Below are 24,125 nucleotides of genomic sequence, written 5' to 3'. Positions count from 1 at the left end.
TAGTGCTGGTGAATGTCCATGCCATCCTGTATGGGTGTAGAAATAGAGCAAACCATTAAATTAATCAGCAAACTTAAATGTTTACAGCACGTCACTTGTAACTTGTCAACATTTCGGTTTTTAACTTCAAATCATCATAAGTCATTCGTTTTTATGTCTATAATATATCAGTCCGAAGGCATAGACTCAGGAAGAGAGACACCGACTGCCAAGCCCCTTTTATGGAATACACCCAACCCTGTCCCAGGACATGGGGAACTATGGGGCCTTGATGGGCGCGATCATTTACACAGTTATTGCAAATGGGTGGAGTTATCGCTATTGCATGCAAGTAGTATATTCAAAGAGACAACACCGCCTTTCTGGAATACCTCTCGACCGAAAGAACGAGCGCACCCAATCCGCGGGGAGGCGAAGTGACATCATCCGCGGAGTCTCGTTACATGCCAGAAATCAGAAGTAGGCTGTTGTTACTCCTGCTGCACTAACCAAGGAAGTTGACTCAGTTTTTTACTGTATGACTCTATGAAAGAAACAAGGGTTACAGTCGATTATAGTTAGCATAATTTCTGTTTCAAGATCCGAAACAATGTCTTTCATGCCAGGACAGCCAGTGACTGCTGTTGTGGTAAGTTTTACGGGACGACTATTCATTCAACTGGGCAGCACCCATTGTTCAACTTCAGGCCTAACCTTATCAGTGAATGCAATACAGCGATTGTTATTTCGTTCTAGTATGTTTGTAACACAGCCTAACACATTACTTTAATCCAAACTGAATTGACTGAGCGTGCCGTTTACATAGCCCACGCCTACAAAGTCGCACGTTTGTGCTGCAAAGCGTTGGCTACTATTACAACAACAATAGTTTTAGGAAAGCCAGCGATGTTGTCATATTGCATTGTTATTGTTACGTGTTTAATTGTTATTATTTTATTGAATAATGGCATATGAGTTTGACAGCTAAACTGAATTCGCTCCGTGGGCGATTGGGTGTATAGGTGTGTCCTCCAATGTACAGTTTATTCGTCAAATGTATATACTCTTTTTAGACTCTTTTTGTATCACATACTGTATTTGTAAATCTGGTATGTCATAAATGTATAGATGTAGCAGTACTGTCTATCTGTATGTCATATATGTTATGATGAATTGAAAATGGGGGACCCTGATGTAAACAAGACGAAAGTCTTTCTCTGGTCTGCATCCCCTTAACAATTGTGTGTATTGAGCTGTGCTGTACTGTACCCATTCTGCAATCTGTTAATACAATTTTCAATCAATCAATTCAATCAAACGTGGTGGTGTAACTGTACAATTGACTTTGCGTCTTCCTGGCCATGGGGCTTGGTGCTAGGATCTGTGATCATGCAACGCTATGCTTTGAGTGGCCTTGTCAGCCTCAACCTCAACGTTTCATGTCGGATTATGTTAGTAGTGATTCAGTAAGCCGAATACTCAGAAAGGCTCCTAGGTCTAAACTGGGCTGCACAGTTAGTACTGAGAAAAACATAGCAGAATAGTTCTTTCTACTCTACTTCCTTTTCAACAATCTTATAATAATATTAATAATAATAAAGTTGGAAAGAATCTTAGCATTATATTGTAATTATGTACTGTATTATTGCTTGTCTGGCAGATTTCTAAAAGGAGAGGTAGGGTAGTTGCCCTAGTGACTCACAGAGACTGTGTGGCACCAAAGCCTAATAAATGTCTCTGTGTGGCACTACCCAAGTCAGCAGCATGCCTGGAAGTCCTCACAGACTGACTCACACACATTAGTCTTCTGTAGACATCCTCAGACAGCATTGTATCAGCCACAACACAGCGAGAGCCTAGTTACTCACCATCACACACAGAGATGGTCTTTGTGTTGTCGAGTAGTGCTGTGAGGAGTCCCAGTGCCACAGCCTTCCATCCATCTGTTTCAATAAGACAGCCGTTGCCTGTGAGAGTCAATCAGAGGGCTGGACTGAGAACAGAACTGTGCCCCTCATGGTTGGGGACAGGGCACATTCTTAAGGGAAGCACTGTAGTCATGAAGATGAACGATGGAGTTGTTGATTTGGCACTCTATTTTAGATACCATGCCCCGTTGCATAAAACAGCTTAAAGGAACACGCCAACATTTGGGGAAATTAGCTTACCTTCTTCTCCAGAGAGAGACAAGAAGATAGATACCAGTTTCCTCTCTGTGCGTTCAGTAGAAAGCTATCTGGCTGCACGTTAGCCTAGCTTAGCACAATGAATGGAAGCGGACATGGCCGGTTAGCCTTCGGGAGAGGTGTCCGCTTCCATTCATTGTGCTAAGCTAGGCTAACATGCAGCCAGATGGCTTTCTACTGAACGCACAGAGAGGAAACTGGTCTACATCGATTTTCTTGTCGCTCTCTCTCTCTAGAGAAGACGGTAAGCAAATTTCCCCAAATGTTGGCGTGTTCCTTTAAAGGTAGAATCTGTAATGTTGTCAAACAGTGGCAAAAGATGACAACATGGTACTGCGTTTTGTTTACAGTTTGTGTTTTTGTCTCATGTGTGGATTGGATTTCAGTGAGTATAGTGGATGGGTTGCTACTGCTGGCTACTGCTGGCCACACCTCGGGCTCTGCCAAGAGAGGTCTAGAGAAAAGCACAGTATAATAAGTTACTAAACTCTCCAACCCACACATCAAACCAAAACAAAAAAGTAAACAAAGTGCAACACCAAGCGGGGCTCTTTTGCCTAGAGGTCGCTGTTTGACGGCATTCAAAATTCTACATTTAAGTTTCTTCCTGAAGTGTCGAGGCCTAATCGATCTGTTGATTTAATAGATAGACAAATCTGTCAAATGTGAGTTTCATACATGCAATAATGCAAAATCACCTCTTTAAATGTTGTACTTACCAGAGATGTGTTTGTAATACACATTCAGTATGGGGGGGGGGGGGGGGGGGGGGTCGACTAACAAAGTATTGGTCAACTAAGGGGGCAGCTCGATCAATGCCACATGACAATGGTACCATTAGCCTTGAGAGTCAGTGTTTTATTAGTGCATGATTTTACAACTGTATAATTACATCCATTCTTCCTGTGTTGTACAGCAACGGATTGAGATCCTCAAGCTGCGCCAGGGAGAACACCTGATCCTGGGCTTCAGTATCGGAGGAGGCATAGACCAGGACCCCGGTCAGAATCCTTTCTCTGAGGACAAAACGGACAAGGTCAGAGGAGAAGCTGTTCCCTGTGTGTCTGTGTGCACGTGTGTCTGTGCATGCTGTCAGTCTGCCTAATCATATTGTATGCTTCAACCTGATTGTCAATTCATTCATTCATTAAATACTTTATTTTATCTCAAAAATACCATTGAGAGCAAGCTCTAATTTTCAATGAAAGAAAGAAAAAACAAGAAAGTCGAAATCAATAAAACAATTAAAGGCAACTGCAGACTGGGGTGAAATGGTTGGTCATTAACGATTTGAAGTGGTAAAGTTTTAAGGTACATTTCAGGACATTCCATGTATCGGGGGCACAGAAGCTAAAATATTTCCTAGGTTCAGTGCAAACTGAACCAAACTTGAGTAAGCCAATCATTGGAGCGAGTATGAAATAATTAAGTGATAAAAGGGGGAGGATCTGCAACAATGGCTTTATATAGAAACAGATGCCATTGCAAATCACGTCTCTCTCTGCCAGAGAGGACCACCCAACCTTATTGTACAGGATACAATGGTGAGCACTATCACCGGTGATAAATCTGAGGGCTGAGTGATACACAATCCAAGGGTTTAAGAGTGGAAGCAGCAGCATGTCTATAAATCACATGATCTCCATATAATCCAAGACGGATAGAAAAACTGCTTCAATTACCTTCTTTCTGATAATAATTGGGGATCTAGTTCTGTTCCTGTACAAGAAGCCAATCCTTTGCCATACTTTACTGGCAAGATTATCTATATGGTATTTAAATGTAAATTTCTCATCAAGTCAGATGCCAACATATTTGTATTCTGTAACCCTCTAAATGTCAGAGGCCATTCACAGTGTATATATGCAAGTTATTGTAAAATATATCTCTGGCTCTAAAAAACAATAATTTTTGTTTTATTTGTATTAACACTTTCACTGCCGCACTACCAAAATGGTTAACCCTTTCACTGCGACAATTCACAGAAGGTTAACTCTTCACTGCCACACAACAGCAGGCGACCGTCGGTTGTGTGATAGTAAAGGGTTAACCTTCTGTCGTGTGGCAGTGAAAGGGTTAAGTACAACTTTAAGATTAATAAGCGCATCTTGCAAAGCATTCTCAATGGCTAGTTGTACAGAGTCAGTAATACAATAAACAATAGTGTCATCCGCATAAATATTAACTTGACAGTCACTCAAAGATGAGACAATATTATTAATATAAATTCTAAATAAGACAGGAACCAGGATTGATCCCTGCGGGACAACTTTTGTAATGGGCAAGAACTCTGACTAGACATTCCCCGTTTTCACAGACTAAAGTCTCAGGCAGATAGTTCTGAAACCAACTGCAAGCATTTGCATCAAAGCCAACACTGTACAGTCTCTGTAAAATAATATAATGATATCAAATACCTTTGACAGATCTACAATTCTTTTCACAAAGATCACAACGTTTTCTTTTTTCTAGGGTGGATACTATATCATTCACAATCAAAGCAGTGGCTGAGACTGTGCTATGTTTTGCTCTAAAACAGATTGGTGTGGGCTTAACCCTTTCAGTGCCACGGACGACATATGTTGTTTTATCAGCCCCCCCATTGAGTGCCCGCGACGACAAATATCGTTTAATTTTTTTATTGGCGATATTTCATCAACCAAGTCTCCCGTTGGTACACCAGCCCCTACAGGAGCTCAGATTGGAAAAAAGCGCCCCCTATCGTCTATCCCTGTGTAACTGCAGGTCAGTCGCTGGGGGGGGGGGAGCCAACTGGCTCCTTGTGCTGGCGAGCAGTCTGCTCAAGAGGGATCTGCTCGCGGGACGGAAATCAGCCTGGAATATATATTTACAGCAGCCAATAAGCGTGATTGATATTTGGAATGGCGATCAGGAATTGGAATACTCTTTTTGGAGAACATCTGATCTAAGGTAAGGAGTCTATGTTACCACCAGTCTTGGGGTAATCGGAGCTGTATTCGCGGAGATATCAGCGTGTCCCCTATGTGTGATTTGGCTGTGATCGCTGATGAGGAAATAAGAGAATCGATTTTTCAGCTCGCATCTATAGCGTGCATACGTACACATATACTATATCGATAATCTAGCGTTTATTTGAAAACTATTCATAAATAGGCCGAAAAAACGTTTTTTGTGTATTCTAGAATATTCCAGTAAATGTCTTATCATCTTTATATTTTCCTTGAAAACGAGGGCTTTTCAAAATGCTATAAAACGAAAATGAACCGATAAAAAAACAATCCGTTTTGACAATGTGATAAGCGACGGGCAGATTAGACACATAGCCATAATTTAAAACATAGATTAGGCGTTTTTAACACTAACATTGAAGTGGATGGTTGCATTCAATGGGGTAAATCAACATTAATCAAAGGCACTGGAAGTGGTTAATAGTGTTTTGAGAAAATGCTTTGAGTTGGTTATTTATTTACCAATAATTCCAGGATTCTTGCTACTGTAGTTGTTGTGAAGGATCAGATTAAACCGAATATATATATTTATATATATATATATATTTAAATAGTATTTGTATATCGTTTGATATCCCCTGTATATTCCTTGTACAATATGCACTGAATATCCCTTTAGTCTACTAAACAGCCCATAATAGTTTCATTCTACCATTGGACGAGAACCTGGCGCCAGCAGCCATACCCCTAGGTTCAAGTTCAATCGTGCCGCCCAACATGTCGTGGCAAGCCCGGTTCCGCGTAGGAATACGTCTGGCGAAATACGAATGGTACTATTTGTTCACAGCGCATATATATATGGCGCAAGTAAAGTAGAACTTTCTTTTAGTCCATTAGTTCTTTACCCTCCAACCGAGTAACAGACGCGAAGCCTCACCCACGACGCACGTGTGGTGCAGTAAGGCCTACTTGGCCTCAGAATAGGCATTGAGATATCGTGTGGATTAATAGTTGAATTGTCATAGTTTGGCACTATACCGTCGAGTTGGACGTATTCTATTAAGCTAATAATAGTCTATTTATGTATGGTGCATCGTCGGTTAGAGTTATAAAGTGAGCAGCACCCCCATCGTTCCTGACGTTATCTGGAGTCTTAACCAGGCTGGGCAGACCACTAGTGGTGCTTGCATCCGAGGAGCTCCGGGCCAGGACGAGGAGACCTGTACATTGGATTACTTTACCCGGACGACGGCGAGCCTTCCACGGCTTGGATTATGCTTTGGGTGCTTTGATTATTCCATGGATAACGGCCAACACTGCTGAGTGTTGGAACTACCCCCCGGAGAGGAGTCCAGGTGAGACGGCGCTCTACACCAGTGAGGTCGCCTCACGTCTCTCCGTTGTGGACCGGCAGCTACCGTCCACCAGAGGGTCCAGCTGTATTCATCTGCGGACCGAGGTTCTGTGGGCACCGTGTTCAAGACTTTGAATTCTCCCAAGAAATCGTCGGCCAGATGGGATACCGCCAGCGGCTCTTCTAACCCCCCCCTCCTACTGTCTTACAACCAGCGGGACCCCCCCCCCCCCCCTTAGTGTATCCAGCTATAATCATTTAAGTACCATCGCTATAGTTCCCTAAAGAACCGGGTTGTATACTTACTCCCTGCGTAACCAGAGATTGGACATTCAATGTTGATTTACCTACGAATACTCATTTGCCATTACAAGTGCATTTCAAATCATAAGTGTAAACAAGTGAACGTTGTATATACCTTTTGCTATATTAAATATTCGATTTGTACATTTGTGTGGACTTCGTTTCATCAGGTGGGAAAGTGTTCATCATATCTATATCATGTACTGGATGGCCAGAAGTTAAAGTACAAGAGGTAGTGGTTTAATACCATACTTATCAATACAGTCAGGGAATTGTACCCCTCAGTTACAATTGGTCCTTCGAGCCGGATGGTAACTAGTGTAATATTAATATAGTGTTATTAATATTAAAATGGCCTATGATGAACACTCCACGAAACGGTCCTCCTAACGTAGAACGCCCGCGGCGCAGACGACAGCCACCTCAGTACTTAGAGGATTACGCTGTCAGTCAACTACCTAGCCTTCGACAAACGGTAAACGCGGTAAAAGTAGAAAGTAAAATTATGTCTGACCTTAACGACCAGGTTTCCCCGACCACAGAGGCCCTAGTAGGTTCTAATGTAACTGACCAAGCTCACGGTGGGGACCAGGAGGGAGCTGACATGCCTTTACCCCCCGCCAATACCGAAGAAGTAGTCCCCGACCAGCCCCGGGAGGAAGACAACCCTACAGAGAGAGAACTCTGCACAGAAGAAGAGGAGGAGAGCGCCGAGGAAATAGAGCTTCAGGACTCCCCAACGAGTACACCCAGGAGCGGCTCACACAGGAGCGGCTCACCTCCACAACCGCCTTCCCCCAGCGAAGCGGAGAGGATGCTACAACAGGCGTTCCTCGTCAGCCTGACAGCCTCGACCGAACGTGATCGACTTCAGGGCGAACGCGATCGACTCCAAGCACAGCAACGGAGCGAAGAAGAGCGCACACGCCTGGAGATGAGACGCCTTCAGACGGAAGAGAATATGGCAAGAGACCGGGCCGACGCCCAGCGCGCCGCTGCCGGTGCCCAAAGAGAAGCAGATCTCACCAAGCGCGAAGTCGAGCGCGACAAGTTACAAGCGCAGCTAATGGAGCAGCTGATCCGCAAGGCAACACCCTCTCCCTCCGCCAGGGGTTCAAGGAACTCGTCGAGACAACAGTCAAGGGCAGCGTCTCCTAACCGAGCAAGCGACCCTGAACTTGACCAACAGACCAAGCCTATACCCCCCGCAGACCCCCTTCCCAGACCGGTCCAAGCGAGACCCAGCTACAAGGAAGGAGCGGCATACACTGCGGAGAAGCTAAATAAACGATTACAGGATCTGGAAGACCTGATAGAGGAAGAAGAGGGAGAGGAGGAGAACCAAGCCCGACGACAGCACAGTACTCCACCGGACCAGGAGGTCCAGTACAGCCCAGGCTATACCCCCGCGGCGCTGCGCTACAGACCCCCGACTCTATTCACGGGTGAGCACGACGCACGACCAGCCCCGAGGAATAGCACCTGGACCAGCGGGCCATGGTACCCTGTCGGTACCAGCCCACAGAGAGGCGCAAGAGGGGACTCGCCTAGGAGGTCTCTCCCCCAACGCTCGCCGATGTATCAGCCATCCACGGCGTCATACATTGCCACGCCGTCGTTTCCAGACTTCACCTATGAGAATCGAGCACAGTACACGGAGCTCCGGATGTGCTTAGAGACAATGATGGTGGATGTCGCTGATGAACGCCACAAGTATGCAATATTACTGAAGCACCTGAAAGTACCGCGAGCGCACAATATAGCGCTAGCCTATGCCACCTCTACGACCCCATACACAGCGGCCCTAGCCGCGCTGGACCAGAGATATGGACGTATATGGGATTACGTAATCCAAGAGATAAGGCATATTGATCGCCTACCCCCAGCAACAGACAATCGCTCATTAGACGACCTGTCAATCAAAGTGCAGTCCCTGGTAGGGATGCTGGGAGCGCAACGGGAAAAGGGCATGCATGAGCTATACGCCAACTCTAACGTCGAGAGGATTTTGGAGAAGCTGCCACCCGCAAGACAAGAGCGTTTTAGGCGGCAGAGAGACTACCGGGATCCCAACGGCCCCGAACCATCCCTCCTTGATCTAGCCGACTTCCTGGCGAGAGAAGTCAGCAGCTTACGACTGGATACGTTCGGGCGGAGCACGCCAAGCTCCAGAGAGGGACCCAGGAGAATAAATGTGACTGTCATGCACCAATCAGAGTCAGTACCGAGCAGTAAGAGCCACAGTACCCCCTCGAGAAAGGAGAAGTGGAAGATGGTGTGCCCCTACTGTGAGAAAGAACACTGGCTGTCACAATGTGACCTGTTCACAAAGATGAATGCAGAAGAAGTGAGTCAATGGATAAAGTCCAACAGGCGCTGTTACCGATGTGCGCGCAGCCACATGGCAGCCGAATACCGCCTAAAGAAAAGGTGCAGTCGGTGCGACGGAGCCCATCTAGATATACTACACGACAGTAACAGAAGACGGCCTTCACCTGCACCATCGAGCGGCACCAAGGCAAGTGTCATGTACATTGACCCCGCCAGCAGCAGCGGCGCCCAAGTGCTCTTAAAGGTAGTCCGTGTGACATTGAGCTACCAAGATAAAGTCATGGACACTTACGCCGTCCTTGATGACGGGTCAGAGAAGACCCTTCTGCTCGCGTCCGCTGCGGCCCAGCTGGGACTGCGGGGGAGCGAGAACGAAATGACGATTCGGACAATAAGAAGAGATTTAAAGACGATAAAGGGCGAGAATGTCTCCTTCACTATCGCAGCAAACGGGCAGCCAGAGCGACGGTATAGGATTACAAATGCTTTCACCAGCCAAGAAATAGGACTATCGCAGTACACCTACCCTATCGCCAAGTTGATGGATAAATATGTGCACCTGCGACAACTACCTATCCCGCTCATAGACGGCGCTACCCCGACCCTGCTGATAGGCTCCGACCATGCAGAACTCATAGTCCCGATTGACCGGGTCCATACAGGACCCCGAGGCTGTCCTGCAGCAGTCGAGACCCGCCTAGGGTGGACACTACAAGGCCCCCTCGCTAAATCTCTCAACCGAACAGCAGCCACTAGCTGCCTCCACTCCAGAACGACAGAAGAAGACACCACTCTCCTGCAGCATGTCGAGAGGCTATGGACACTAGAGACAATGCCCTTTAAGAATGAAAAGAAAGATATTCGTTCTAAAGAAGACATTTACGCCATCAACCTACTCGAGCAAGGGACAAAGAGAGTCACAGTCGGCGGAGTGATGAGATACGCAACTCCACTCCTGAGGCGAGAGGGAATGCCCACCTTTCACGCAAAGAAAGAGGCCACGGAGCGCTATCTATTGAACACAGAGCGGCGCCTAGCCAAAGACCCCGCTCAAGAGAGTGTGTACCGCACTGAGATTGAGAAGCTAACCACAGCGGGACACGTGACAAAGATTGACATTAAAGAGGCCGATCAGACGACCGAATCATGGTACGTGCCGCATCACAAGGTCCATCACAACGGCAAGGATCGCATTGTGTTTAACTGCAGCTACCAGATCGGACCCCAAAATCTGAATAAAGAGCTCTTGCCCGGCCCCACACTCGGCCCCTCCCTACTAGGCGTGCTACTGCGCTTCCGCCAGGACAAGGTGGCTATCAGCGGGGATATCAAAGGGATGTTCCTGCAGGTGAGACTAGTGGAGGAGGAAAAGCCCCTGCTGCGGTTCCTATGGAGAGAGAGGATCGGAGATGAGAACCCAGCCATCTACCAGTGGGAAGTACTCCCCTTCGGAACCACATGCAGCCCGTGCTGTGCTACATTTGCACTACAGAAACACGTCGCAGAGGACCCAACAGCAGATGAAGAGTTCCGACACAGTGTGAAGAACAGTTTCTACGTGGACAACTGTTTACAAAGCGTTTCGACTCAAGAAGAAGCCGAGGCTCTCCTAATCAAGCTACGCGCCTCCCTGATCAAAGGCGGCTTTGATCTCAGGCAGTGGGCCAGCAGTGACCCGCACGTATTGCGCAGCCTCTCCCCCGCGGACAAGGCTGCCAGCAGCGAGACCTAGAGGGCGACCATCCCAGGAGAAGCCCAAGAAATGACACTAGGACTAGTCTGGCGCTTCAAAACAGACTCGCTCCACTATAGACACAAACCCCTGACTCCAGAGCAGGGAAGGTCGACGGCGACACCGACCACCAGACGGAGTGTGTACAGAACACTCGCCAGACAATATGACCCGTTGGGATGTATTCTACCTTACACCACCAGGGCAAAGATGATTGTACGAGCACTATGGGACAAGGACCAGGGCTGGGACGACCCCATACCCACACACCTTGCCTCAACATGGAGAGAGTGGGAGACGGAACTCCGCTCACTCCCAGGCGTCAATATACGCCGCAGCTACTTCCCATCCACAGTGAGGCCAGAGACATGCAAGATTGATCTACACGTCTTCAGCGACGCCTCCGAAGTAGCCTATGGATCGGTGGCCTACTTGCGTGCCCAAGAGAAGGGAGGAAAGATACACACTGCTTTCATCCTGGCTCGCTCAAGAATAGCCCCACGAAAGCAACAATCTATCCCGCGTCTAGAGCTCTGCGCAGCCCTAGCAGGAGCGCATCTAGCCACGTTAATCCAACGTGAACTCACCATCCCGGTGCACAGAACAATCTTGTGGTCAGATTCCACGACAGTACTCACATGGATCAAGTCTGATTCATGCAGATACAAAGTCTTCGTGGGAGTCAGAGTCACCGAGATTCAAGAGTTAACAGAAGCAGCGAGCTGGCGGTATGTGGACACCAAACACAACCCAGCTGACGTCATCACCCGGGGAATGTCCCTGGATGACCTCACCCGTCGCAACATCTACAGTGACGGACCAGAATTCCTCAAGCTCCCGGAAGAAGAGTGGCCTACGCCCACCCCACGGGAAGCAAGTAACGAGGAGGCTGAGAACAAGAAACCTATGTTCTGTGGACTGAGCACAGTCGCCTCCACAGACCCCAACATAGATGACTGCATTACCCTAGAGTGCGCAGCAAAGGACATTCCTGTGGCACCACCCAGAGATTCAGTCCACCACTGACATTTCAGCAGCTGACTACGAAGAAGCAGAACTTCTTCTACTACAACGAGCCCAGAGAGACTCGTTCCCCGATGAGCTAGACTGTCTACAGGGAGGAAAGCCCGTCCCATCAGACAGCAGACTGCTCCACCTGGCACCCGAGAGTGACGCCCATAATCTCATCAGAGTGGGTGGTCGCCTGCGGAGAGCCCCCGATCTACCGGATGACATTAAGTACCCGATAGTCTTGAACAGCCGACACAAGGTCACAGAGCTGATCATAAAGAAATACGACGAGGATGTACACCACGCAGGAGCAGAGAGAGTCTTCGCGGAGATCAGACGTCGCTATTGGATACTTCAAGGAAGAGAAGCGGTGCGACGCTTCCAGCGAACCTGTCTAGACTGCCGAAAGTGGCGCGCGCAGCCCAGCATACCACGGATGGCTGACTTACCCCCCTGTCGCCTCCGACTCGGCGACAAGCCATTCCACTCCACAGGCATGGACTGTTTTGGCCCGTTGTATATAAAGAGAGGAAGAGGAACCGAGAAGCGGTGGGGTATTGTATTCAAATGCATGACCACCAGAGCGATACATATCGAGCTCCTTCCGACCATGAGCACAGACTCATTCCTTATGGCCTTCCGAAGATTCACATCACGGAAAGGAAAACCGTCTACATTGTTGTCTGATCACGGGACAAACTTCAAAGGCGGAGAAAGAGAGCTGAGAGAGAGCTTCCAAGCTATGGGCCCAGAACTTAAGACCCACCTAGCTCCATCCCAGATTGACTTCCAGTTTAATCCCCCGAACGCACCCCACTTCGGTGGAACCTGGGAACGAGAAGTACGTTCTATAAAGACAGCCCTGTACGCCGTGCTTGGGGCCCAGACTGTGGCGGAGGAAGTCCTAATGACAGTCCTCACGGAGATCGAGGGAGTATTGAACTCAAAACCCCTCGGTTACGTCTCCAGTGATGTAGCAGATGTCGACCCAGTCACCCCCAACACACTCTTAATGGGGCGGCTGGACCCCGCGCTACCCCAGACAATGTACAGGCCTGAAGAAGCGAACGGCCGAAGAATGTGGAGGTACAGTCAAGTACTAGCTGACAAGTTTTGGAGCAGCTTCCTGCTCCACTACCTACCGTCTCTACAGACCCGCCAGAAGTGGGTAAAAGAGAGAGACAATTTGACAGAAGGAACAGTCGTCATGATTATCGACCAGTCACTACCCAGAGCTATGTGGCCGGCTGGCCGCGTAAGCAAAGTGATCACCGGTGCCGATGGCAAGGTCCGAGCAGCTGAAGTACTCGTCCAAGGGCGCACTTACACACGACCCGTGGCGAGGCTAATAGAACTGCCCCGACTCCCAGATACTATCGATGATGACCATGACCCCATGACTTTGTGAGTTGACTGACCCTTACAGCGGACCTTGAGTGGTAGACAGTGCGGTTAATCTGTCTCTGCTTAGCTAATTAGGTGGGACTAATTAGGGGGCGGCTGTTGTGAAGGATCAGATTAAACCGAATATATATATTTATATATATATATATATTTAAATAGTATTTGTATATCGTTTGATATCCCCTGTATATTCCTTGTACAATATGCACTGAATATCCCTTTAGTCTACTAAACAGCCCATAATAGTTTCATTCTACCATTGGACGAGAACCTGGCGCCAGCAGCCATACCCCTAGGTTCAAGTTCAATCGTGCCGCCCAACATGTCGTGGCAAGCCCGGTTCCGCGTAGGAATACGTCTGGCGAAATACGAATGGTACTATTTGTTCACAGCGCATATATATGTGGCGCAAGTAAAGTAGAACTTTCTTTTAGTCCATTAGTTCTTTACCCTCCAACCGAGTAACAGACGCGAAGCCTCACCCACGACGCACGTGTGGTGCAGTAAGGCCTACTTGGCCTCAGAATAGGCATTGAGATATCGTGTGGATTAATAGTTGAATTGTCATAGTTTGGCACTATACCGTCGAGTTGGACGTATTCTATTAAGCTAATAATAGTCTATTTATGTATGGTGCATCGTCGGTTAGAGTTATAAAGTGAGCAGCACCCCCATCGTTCCTGACGTTATCTGGAGTCTTAACCAGGCTGGGCAGACCACTAGTGGTGCTTGCATCCGAGGAGCTCCGGGCCAGGACGAGGAGACCTGTACATTGGATTACTTTACCCGGACGACGGCGAGCCTTCCACGGCTTGGATTATGCTTTGGGTGCTTTGATTATTCCATGGATAACGGCCAACACTGCTGAGTGTTGGAACTACCCCCCGGAGAGGAGTCCAGGTGAGACGGCGCTCTACACCAGTGAGGTCGCCTCACGTCTCTCCGTTGTGGACCGGCAGCTACCGTCCACCAGAGGGTCCAGCTGTATTCATCTGCGGACCGAGGTTCTGTGGGCACCGTGTTCAAGACTTTGAATTCTCCCAATAAATCGTCGGCCAGATGGGATACCGCCAGCGGCTCTTCTAACCCCCCCCTCCTACTGTCTTACAACCAGCGGGACCCCCCCCCCCCTTAGTGTATCCAGCTATAATCATTTAAGTACCATCGCTATAGTTCCCTAAAGAACCGGGTTGTATACTTACTCCCTGCGTAACCAGAGATTGGACATTCAATGTTGATTTACCTACGAATACTCATTTGCCATACAAGTGCATTTCAAATCATAAGTGTAAACAAGTGAACGTTGTATATACCTTTTGCTATATTAAATATTCGATTTGTACATTTGTGTGGACTTCGTTTCATCAGGTGGGAAAGTGTTCATCATATCTATATCATGTACTGGATGGCCAGAAGTTAAAGTACAAGAGGTAGTGGTTTAATACCATACTTATCAATACAGTCAGGGAATTGTACCCCTCAGTTACAGTAGTGATTGTAATGGTACATAATTCACCCACGGAACTATTGTTAGGAACATTCTAGAACATTAGTTCCGCCCGAACATTCTGGAATGTTTGTGACGATGTCATGGCAGAACATTCTAGAACTTTAGGTCTGCCCGATCATTCTGGAACGTTCGTGATGATGTCATAGTAGTACATGCTGGAACGTTGGTGATGATGTCATAGTAGTACCTTCTAGAACCTCTAACATTCCTATTTACGGCAGGATTCTGTTTAGCTTTCTAGTAATGTATTGTATCTTGTAGTTGTGCTGATGAATATTAAAGGAGTTACCTTCGACTTCAGGACATCGCCTCGGACTCCCGTCTCTCAGCACTACACTACACAGGATAGTTTGGAGATTGGTCGATAATTATTTAGGTCACTTCTATCTCCACCTTTTATGTAATAGAGATGCAGTATATGAAACATTTACAGGCACTAGGAACAATGCCTGTTGACAAAGAAATATTAAATATATATGTTATTTACTCTGTAATTAATGGAGCAGCTAGCCTGAGAAAAAAAAAGTATGCAGTTGATTTCCTGCTATCGATGGATTGCAATGCTTCAAAAACAACGCAAGTAGGGTAAAGCTGGAAGGAACACTGAGAGGCATGCCTCACAATGCGCACATGAACATGATTATTATCAAACAAATGATCAGCATCAGCTAAATGTTTATTAAAGGCTAAGCAGGTCTGTTCATATATGTCGGGCATCTTAATATCTGACTGCATTAACAATGTTTCTATCCCTTGTCTATTGTCCCTTTTTGTAATTGCATATGGACATAAATTAACTATTCAAATGTGTATGTGTTCGTGCTTACATGTCCACATATACGCATGCATGTACTGGGCATACAGTTTCAATAGACCAAAACCAACACTATTAATGATATCCTACTCTCCTACTCCATTCTATTTAATTTCATTCTGATTTCTAAGCACAAGGATATTACACATCGGGCAGGGCTAACTGAGGTTCTTGGGCAATAGGTAGGTAAGGTATCAGACAGCAGTAGGTAGGTAAGGTATCAGACAGCAGTAGGTAGGTAAGGTATCAGACAACAGTAGGTAAGGTATCGGACAGCAGTAGGTAAGGTATCAGACAACACTAGGTAAGGTATCAGACAGCAGTAGGTAAGGTATCAGACAACACTAGGTAAGGTATCAGACAGCAGTAGGTAGGTAAGGTATCAGACAACAGTAGGTAAGGTATCGGACAGCAGTAGGTAAGGTATCAGACAACACTAGGTAAGGTATCAGACAGCAGTAGGTAAGGTATCAGACAACACTAGGTAAGGTATCAGACAGCAGTAGGTAGGTAAGGTATCAGACAACACTAGGTAAGGTATCAGACAGCAGTAGGTAAGGTATCAGACAACACTAGGTAAGGTATCAGACAGCAGTAGGTAAGGTATCAGACAGCAGTAGGTAAGGTATCAGACAGCAGTAGGTAAGGTATCAGACAGCAGTAGGTAAGGTATCAGACAACACTAGGTAAGGTATCAGACAGCAGTAGGTAGGTAAGGTATCAGACAACACTAGGTAAGGTATCAGACAGCAGTAGGTAAGGTATCAGACAACACTAGGTAAGGTATCAGACAGCAGTAGGTAAGGTATCTCACACCAGTAGGTAAGGTATCAGACAGCAGTAGGTAAGGTATCAGACAGCAGTAGGTAGGTAAGGTATCAGACAGCAGTAGGTAAGGTATCAGACAGCAGTAGGTAAGGTATCAGACAGCAGTAGGTAGGTAAGGTATCAGACAGCAGTAGGTAAGGTATCAGACAGCAGTAGGTAAGGTATCAGACAGCAGTAGGTAGGTAAGGTATCAGACAGCAGTAGGTAGGTAAGGTATCAGACAGCAGTAGGTAAGGTATCAGACAGCAGTATGTAAGGTATCAGACAGCAGTAGGTATAGGTAAGGCATCAGACAGCAGTAGGTATAGGTTAGGGAGTAGGTAAGGTATGAGAGGGACATGCCTGAACACATCAGCTGCAGCCTCAGGTAGGAACAAACCAGAAACTGAGTGCTAGAAAAAGTGAAAGAGTAATAGGCCACTATATTCATCATTCGTCATTTATCTCACACCAGAGCCAACTGTATTTTGTCTGCTATACAAATAGTCAGTGGATATACGGTAGAGCCCTAAACCCAGCAGCTAACTATGGAACTATGCACAGCAATGTACCCACACAGTACACATCTATTGTGTATCTGTGTGTATTCCAATGTTTCAGTGGTTTTGGTCTGTGTCAGGGCTGTTTCAGGGCTGTCTTAGCACTGTGTCAGGGCTGGGTCAAGGCTGTATCAGGGCTGTTTCATGGCTGTCTTAGCACTGTGTCAGGGCTGGGTCAAGGCTGTATCAGGGCTGTTTCATGGCTGTGTTAGGGCTGTTTCAGGGCTGTGCTAGTGCTGGGCTATATAGGAATACTATTTTTCAATATTGATATACTTCATGTTATCTGCTGATTTAAGGACAATTGGATGTTGGATAATGGATGCTCATCAAATTGGATTGCATTATAATACAAAGTGTTATACACTATCAAACTGAAACTAATTCTCAACTGTAATCAAATATTCAAATATTAATTTAAGTTCACAAAGAATATATTTCCCCTTTACTGAGAGCTATCTATCCCCCCTGTATCGTTTCGGTGTGATTTGTTGAGGTTTGGAGATGTATGATGTTGTAGTATGTGTTGACCCAATACAATGGAGCTCAATGGGTCTTCTTTTGTGGCGTACATTTGGAAAAACTCAACAGTGTTGTCAACAGTTTCATTGAGAACTATTATGGCGTGCAATGCATACTTCGATAGAAAATGCTTCCTGATGAAACTGTTCACAACCAGGTCTGTGGATTATTGTGAGTAAATGACTCATGATTACTTGGCTGTTGTACAACTCATTGTATTATGCTGACTGCAGACATCTCTATGACCAATATCTCCAAACCTAAGCAAATCACACCGGAACTATATGGATTGGATAGCTATCCAAATAAGGGTGAAATTATGTACGTTTTTGTTTTGTTTTGGATGAACTGCCCCTTTTAACATATCATAATTTAATATAACAAACAAAACAAAACAACAAAAACATCACCACACGATAGCAGAGATAGACGAGGCCATAAACAATGAATAGGGATGCATGTACATCACAAGCCCTAGTGTGTGTACATGCAGAAGGAGTGAGGCATGTGTCTGTGTGACCCTACAGGGCATCTATGTGACCAGAGCGACACCAGGTGGCCCAGCGGAGGCGGCAGGCTTGATGATGGGCGACAAAATAATGCAGGTATGTTCTTCTCAGATGGACTGTTCTTGTTAAATGTCACATCCACAAGATGGCAGTATGCGTATAGCGCTGGCTGTCCTGTAGGTGTCTGGATTGTGCTGCGTGTACTAAACCTAGGGCTGGGCGATTTAATAGAGTTTCAATTTCAATTACGACAAGATAATCGATAGATGAAACAATTATTGTGCTGCATGCCGTGTTGCTCTCATTTTGTCTTGTCCTTGCCCTTCCTTCACATCGGTGCACCCCAAGCCCAAACAGTAGTTTCAGCTCGTGTCCATTCCGTTTATTTTGAAACGTCTTTAGTAACATGTAGATGACAGAAAGGCAGCCTTTGGTCGAGAAGAAAGGTGAAAGGTTGTCGCCATATGATGTTTTCAAATCAATAAGTAATCGTGTTTAATAATGATGATTTCAATATCAATCAATCAATAATCGTGATTATGATTTCTGCCATAATCAAGCAGCCCTAACCAAACCTTGATGTATTTTCAACTGACTGAAAGGTTGATGGAATGACTACTGCTTCTACTCAGACTAGATGAAAATGACACTCTGTTTGCTCTTAATACGTTCAGAGTTTTTATCTTCCATTAAGATATTAATGGTATAATGGATAATAAAAGTATTCAACTACAGTTGTAGTGTGGTTGTGCTTGTTTTGTTCAAGTTTACAGACCTAACTTGTGATTGTGTGTGTGTTTAATTGGGGGTGTGCGTGTAACTGTCCAAACCTCTCGTAAAGGGTCAGATCTTTTCCCTTCTCTGTCTTCTTCCCAGGTGAACGGCTGGGATATGACCATGGTGACCCATGACCAGGCTCGTAAAAGACTAACGAAGAAGCACGAGGACGTGGTGCGGCTTCTGGTGACCAGGAGGTCGCTAGAGGACGCTGTCAGAACGTCCATGATGTAATCACTTCCATAACGCCAACAGAGCAGAGCTTTCCATGCCACTGTCCGTAAAAATTTACCAAGGAGTACAGAGACCACATTTCAGTGTCATGGCTGCACAGATGCTTTTATAGCTACTTTAATACTAAACAAAACACTTTTTTTGTATACCCCCGTCAGAATAGTTTTTCATCATGCAGATGGCATACACAAATGTCTGGGGCAAACAGTTGTGATTGGAGGATCAAGAAAAGAGGGCAGGGCTTGAGATGTCAATTCTATATGTGGATGCTGTTTCCCTCCTTGTGAACTTGTTCATTCCGTTTTAATTTGCTCCCCCCTTTGTAAAACACAACCATGTAATCCTGTCCCATCTTGAGAGGGAATGAATGAGGTCAGATGGAAGGGAAGATCTGGGATAGAAAGCAATTCCTAGATTTTTCCACATGCATGAACAGTCAGTTCTATTTTGTTTTGAGCCTGTTGTGGAATTGAGGACAGACTTGGAACATAATGATATCATTCATTTCCTGTCAGGGTAGTGAGATGTCAGTGACTAATACCTCTTTCAGACCAAAGCTATGACCCGGGATGACGGAGTCAACCCATGTTGAACAGCAACATAATTTAGGTCATCCAAATATATCACTAATATATACGCTATACAATCTGCATATCCCACTACTGTACAAATCAAGTAGATCAACAATCCATTCATGATACCACTTCTCTGGGAGCACTAGCATCCTTCTAGGCAGTCACAGATACAGTGTTGGTCTCCCAGAAGCAACGCACCCTCAAAGTAATCTTTTCTCCATTAGCTTACAACTGATGACAGATGATCTTGGTGCTAAATTAGTTTAGGTAATGTAGTCCTGGGTATTAGGTTCTTAGTGATTAGCTAGCAGCACATTTCATCTCACTTAAATATCTGAACCAATGTTAATTGTTTTTTTGTCTTGTGTTTTCATATTCATGTCTGCAAAAGCCAAATGAGGATACCAAGAAACTGTTGCTTGATCAATATAAACAAGTGTTTGTAATAATTTTGCATGTGTATTCTATAGTCATATACTGTACAAAAGTTGTAAAAACCCAATATTATACACTTGCAGAACACAGACTGACACTACATCACTAACAGACATTCTCTATTTGTTTTACGTCATCTGTCCATCTTTGTCTATATTATGTTGTACATCAACCAACATTACCAGCACAGCTAAATAGCATACTTGATTCCACTTTATATTCCAAGTTATTCCATGTTAAATAAATGACCTACATCCCATATAAGGACATACAGTATGTATGCTGCATGCAGCATCCTTCTCTTTTGGGTGATACATGACATTGCATGATCTACCTTTTTCTTTTCTTTTTTTATCACTGAAGTGCCTTCTTTCTCAGGTTCAAATAGAGAAACTTGGTGCCCAGAATTGTTACTTAGAATTGTTTGGCATTTCAGATGCAAGCAACTCCACTATAGTTTCACACTGGATTAGGTTGCATTCACGTTGTCTGAGATGATGACATTTTCTTGTAATATTTCTTGAACTTGCTCATTTTATGTCGACGAGCGAGGCCAAATCAAAGTTTCGAGGGAAGGAAAAAGGTTACACCTACCAGGCCATCAAATAATGAGCATAATCTGAACCAACTAAGGTTGTTGGTGTTTGTTGATGGGTGTGTTCCAGGTCACCTTACTAATAGTCTCAGGCCTGTATACTGAAATCAACAACAGTAGGTATAGGTCTGTGTCTATGTGGAACCTACCCTATTATTGGCTATGGGTGTTCTGACAAGCTCAGCTGCAATGTAGGACATTTGGAACATTTTCATCCACAGCAGCCTTAAATAAACTCTTACCACCACTAACCATTATGACACCAATCATTGTGTATTGCTTGAACCATTTCTGTATTCTTTCCATGTAAATAATGAACTGACATGTACAAGCACCCAGAACTGCCTTACAGATCTAGTAGTAACTCTACAGAATGTAATCTTAAAACTATTGTAATGGATTTTACAATGTTATTTCTGACTTTTTCTATGTTATACTGGTGGTATAAATGTGTGTGGTTTTTGTAGTTGCTTTTATAGTATCCTTTCAATTGGGAGATGATAACCCAAACTAATCAACCACATCAAAGTTTGTAAAATAATTAGTGAAGATCTGCATTCCAAAATGACATCCATTATCCACCATTAGAAAAGTGGTACCTCCTCTGACAAAACGAGAGCATTAATGGGATATTTGTAAAAACGAATTTACTTCGAAATTGGGGATTTTAAATACCGATTAATGAACTTTTTGTGTGTTTTTTTTTTATAATTTCTTTTTATAAATTATATGTAGTTATTTGGAATAAAACCTGTAATCAAATGCTCTACAAGATTTCACTTGCAAATTTGGCTTGACATTTGATTGTATACTGTTTATATCTGAATGTTCTCAGACATAAAGAGACAAAACTGACCTAAAACTCATTGACTGTGTGGTTATTTAAGAGATGAAAGAGGAGAAAGCTCCCTGTATCAAAATGCCTATAGGTTCACAGAAAGAAAGGTCATGGAATGGATTCTCTGATTTTGAAATGTCAGTGGAGTACTTAAAAAATGGCATCATGATGCTATTTCAAGGTACACGATGATAAAAATAAGGTTGAGCAATGAGAACAGGGCAAAAAATAAATAAAAAGACTAATCTGAAAATGATTAATATGTGTCTGAATGCTCACCTTTCAACTGAGGGGTTGACAAACAACATCTGATGCAGCACACTGAATAGAGCAGGGCACAAACCAATTAACCTGCATGCTAATTATGAAATATTATTGGATGTAAACAGTGAATTTCATGGTGATAAAGTTAACCTTTAATAGTGGTTTCACAAGCAGACCATTGTCCATATTCACACTGTGGCCATTTTGCCATGTCATGCTCAGGTTAGGATTCCCACCCTGTCACTGTGTGAATATGGTCAACTGATATTGGTCTTGATTTTTACAACAGGATGAACATGCCTACATTTGCTTCGACTACTGTATTATGTGAACCAGGGGGCGCACCTGTAGCTGTGGGCCCACCCAATGAGAGGGTTTCATTTTACAAACAAATGAAAAGCTGGATCACCCAATGAGTCAGCTACCTGTCACTGACTACTGTTATCTTTTGACTATGTGACCAATAAACATTAGGCTTGGTTTTTCACTTGAAGGTGTGATTTATTGTGGCAGTGCATTAAAAGAATGCCAGCAGCCAGCAAATACAGCTAACAAAGGCCTATTTGCATTTCAGAGCCCACTGTATGGTTAGTATTGGGGCTAGGCCCACCTGATTTTCTCTGTGCCTACCTATAGATTCAGATTTCTGGCTACACCATTCGAGCCCTTTGGTCCATCAATACCTCAGCATCTTTTTGTTAATAACTATTATCATCCACTAGCTTATCTAGTTGTTTTGTACAAAAAGTCATAGTCATTGAGTTTCTAATTAGTTGCACAATCTATTGCCAGTTGGTTCTGACCTGTTATGGCTAAGGATAGTTGAGGTGATTGTCTTTCCAATGCATCTTTGTTTAGAAGTCTTAAAATATCACCTGGTCTATTCTCAGATGGTCGATTTAGTGTGATGCCAAGCTAAAATCACTCCTTTAAGAAATAATTGACGAGCAAACTCTTTCTATGTGTGTGTGTGCATGCGTGCGTGTGTGCATGTATGTGCATGTGGTTCGAGGAGGACAGAGGGAAGCATGCTCCATTCCACTTGCCTTGGCATCACAGGACTAGATGTGGTGGTTGGTTACACGATTCAGCTGAAGCTCACACAACAGTAACTCACAATAGAATCGACTCTGCTCTCACCAACATCATAACATTAACACATTTCCTGTTGCTAGGTAACTGATGGATGTCCTTGGACTTTATTGGAAGGGGGGAAAAGAAAAATACTCCCAACTTCCTTACATGAGATACAGTATTGGCTATTCAACGTAGCTTAGAATGCAGCATTTACACAAGATGGACATACTTTATCATTTTCTCCTTTCTCCTTATACAGAATTGATTCCTTTGTGAACTTAAATACATTTGAATACACCACAATTAATTCATACAATGAAATGAATTAATTGATGCATCAATTGAATGCTAAAATCACATTAATTCAATTAATTCAATTAATTCAATTAACTACCAAATTAATCATGATACAATGGTCTTTTCACCAGGATAGATAACAAAATGGATTATTTTCTGCAGGCAAGTGAATAATTGCACATCTAAATGAGGAACATACATGATCCATACCTCCCACGCTATGGCAGGGTAATTGTGTTGCCATAGTGATGCAATCTGTTCTCCTATCACTTTGGTTCAACACCAGATTGGAACCAAGAGATGGTCCTCAGCCTCAGATTCTCCTTCTTGTGGAGAATGAGAAATAGCATGGGTACCGGTTGGAAGAGAGAGAGATGTACATTTGACGTGATAGTGGCATGTCCTTATTTTAGGGGCTGATATTGCAGCTGCGATACCATTCATAGATAGTAATAATGTACAGTGGCCTAAAATGTACTCATATTAAGATAGATGGCCATATCTGTTCTGCTCCTTAAAGGTATTCACATCTGCAAATATGTTTTGTTTCCAAACGTCAAATCCTCAGAATGCTTGGGCATGTTTGAAGAACTTCCAGTTATGTCCTCAAACCACCCATGGTTAGAGAGGTTTGGGGTTTATGCTAGACTGATTGCACTGCACCACTGCTGTATGAGAGGAGTATGGAATTTTACAGTTTGCAGTGTAATTTGCAATTCTCTGTTGAGCTGTTGACTGTTTACTGTGAATTCCACAAATATAGCTGGATGTCAAATATATCATTTTCTTCTGATATTCAACAGATCAACGGTGGTGAAAATGTACTCTGTTTCATAACATCTCAGTTAAACATTGCATTAGACACTTTGTAGAATATTTGTGTATTTGTAGAAAGATTGTTCTAATGCACTTGTTGCAAGGAATTTGAACAGTTCTTTGAAGCCCCCCGGAGTTTAGCAGGCCTATATTCACATTGATGTAACTTTGGTAAACACATAGTGCCTATATAACAACATGAGTGGGTGTGAGAGTGGGAAGTTGAGTGCTGAAGGTTACAAATATATGTGTCCCCTGAGTAGTT

At 44.4% G+C, this 24,125-nt stretch overlaps 1 protein-coding gene across 1 annotated transcript; it reads left to right on the top strand.

Annotated features, from left to right (window-relative positions):
• The first annotated feature begins 453 nt into the window (after nucleotides 1-453).
• tax1bp3 (Tax1 (human T-cell leukemia virus type I) binding protein 3) lies at nucleotides 454-22,157 on the top strand. The gene is made up of 4 exons (XM_084338149.1): nucleotides 454-628; nucleotides 3,082-3,201; nucleotides 17,971-18,048; nucleotides 18,829-22,157. Exons 1-4 carry the CDS (start codon nucleotides 590-592, stop codon nucleotides 18,961-18,963), a joined length of 372 nt encoding a protein of 123 aa, XP_084194275.1. The 5' UTR covers nucleotides 454-589; the 3' UTR covers nucleotides 18,964-22,157.
• Nucleotides 22,158-24,125: the final 1,968 nt, after the last annotated feature.

The sequence above is a fragment of the Notolepis coatsorum genome, assembly GCF_963971535.1.
Source record: "Notolepis coatsorum genome assembly, chromosome: 2".
Taxonomy (NCBI): domain Eukaryota; kingdom Metazoa; phylum Chordata; class Actinopteri; order Aulopiformes; family Paralepididae; genus Notolepis; species Notolepis coatsorum.
Note: the sequence above shows the minus strand (reverse complement) of the source record. Positions and strands in the feature narration are given on the sequence as shown.

Excerpts from the sequence above, each read along its gene's own strand:
- tax1bp3 (XM_084338149.1), top strand. The coding sequence starts at position 590 with ATGTCTTTCATGCCAGGACAGCCAGTGACTGCTGTTGTG. Across the intron at positions 629-3,081 it reads AGCCAGTGACTGCTGTTGTG|CAACGGATTGAGATCCTCAA; the intron begins GTAAGTTTTACG and ends TGTGTTGTACAG. Across the intron at positions 18,049-18,828 it reads TGGGCGACAAAATAATGCAG|GTGAACGGCTGGGATATGAC; the intron begins GTATGTTCTTCT and ends TCTTCTTCCCAG.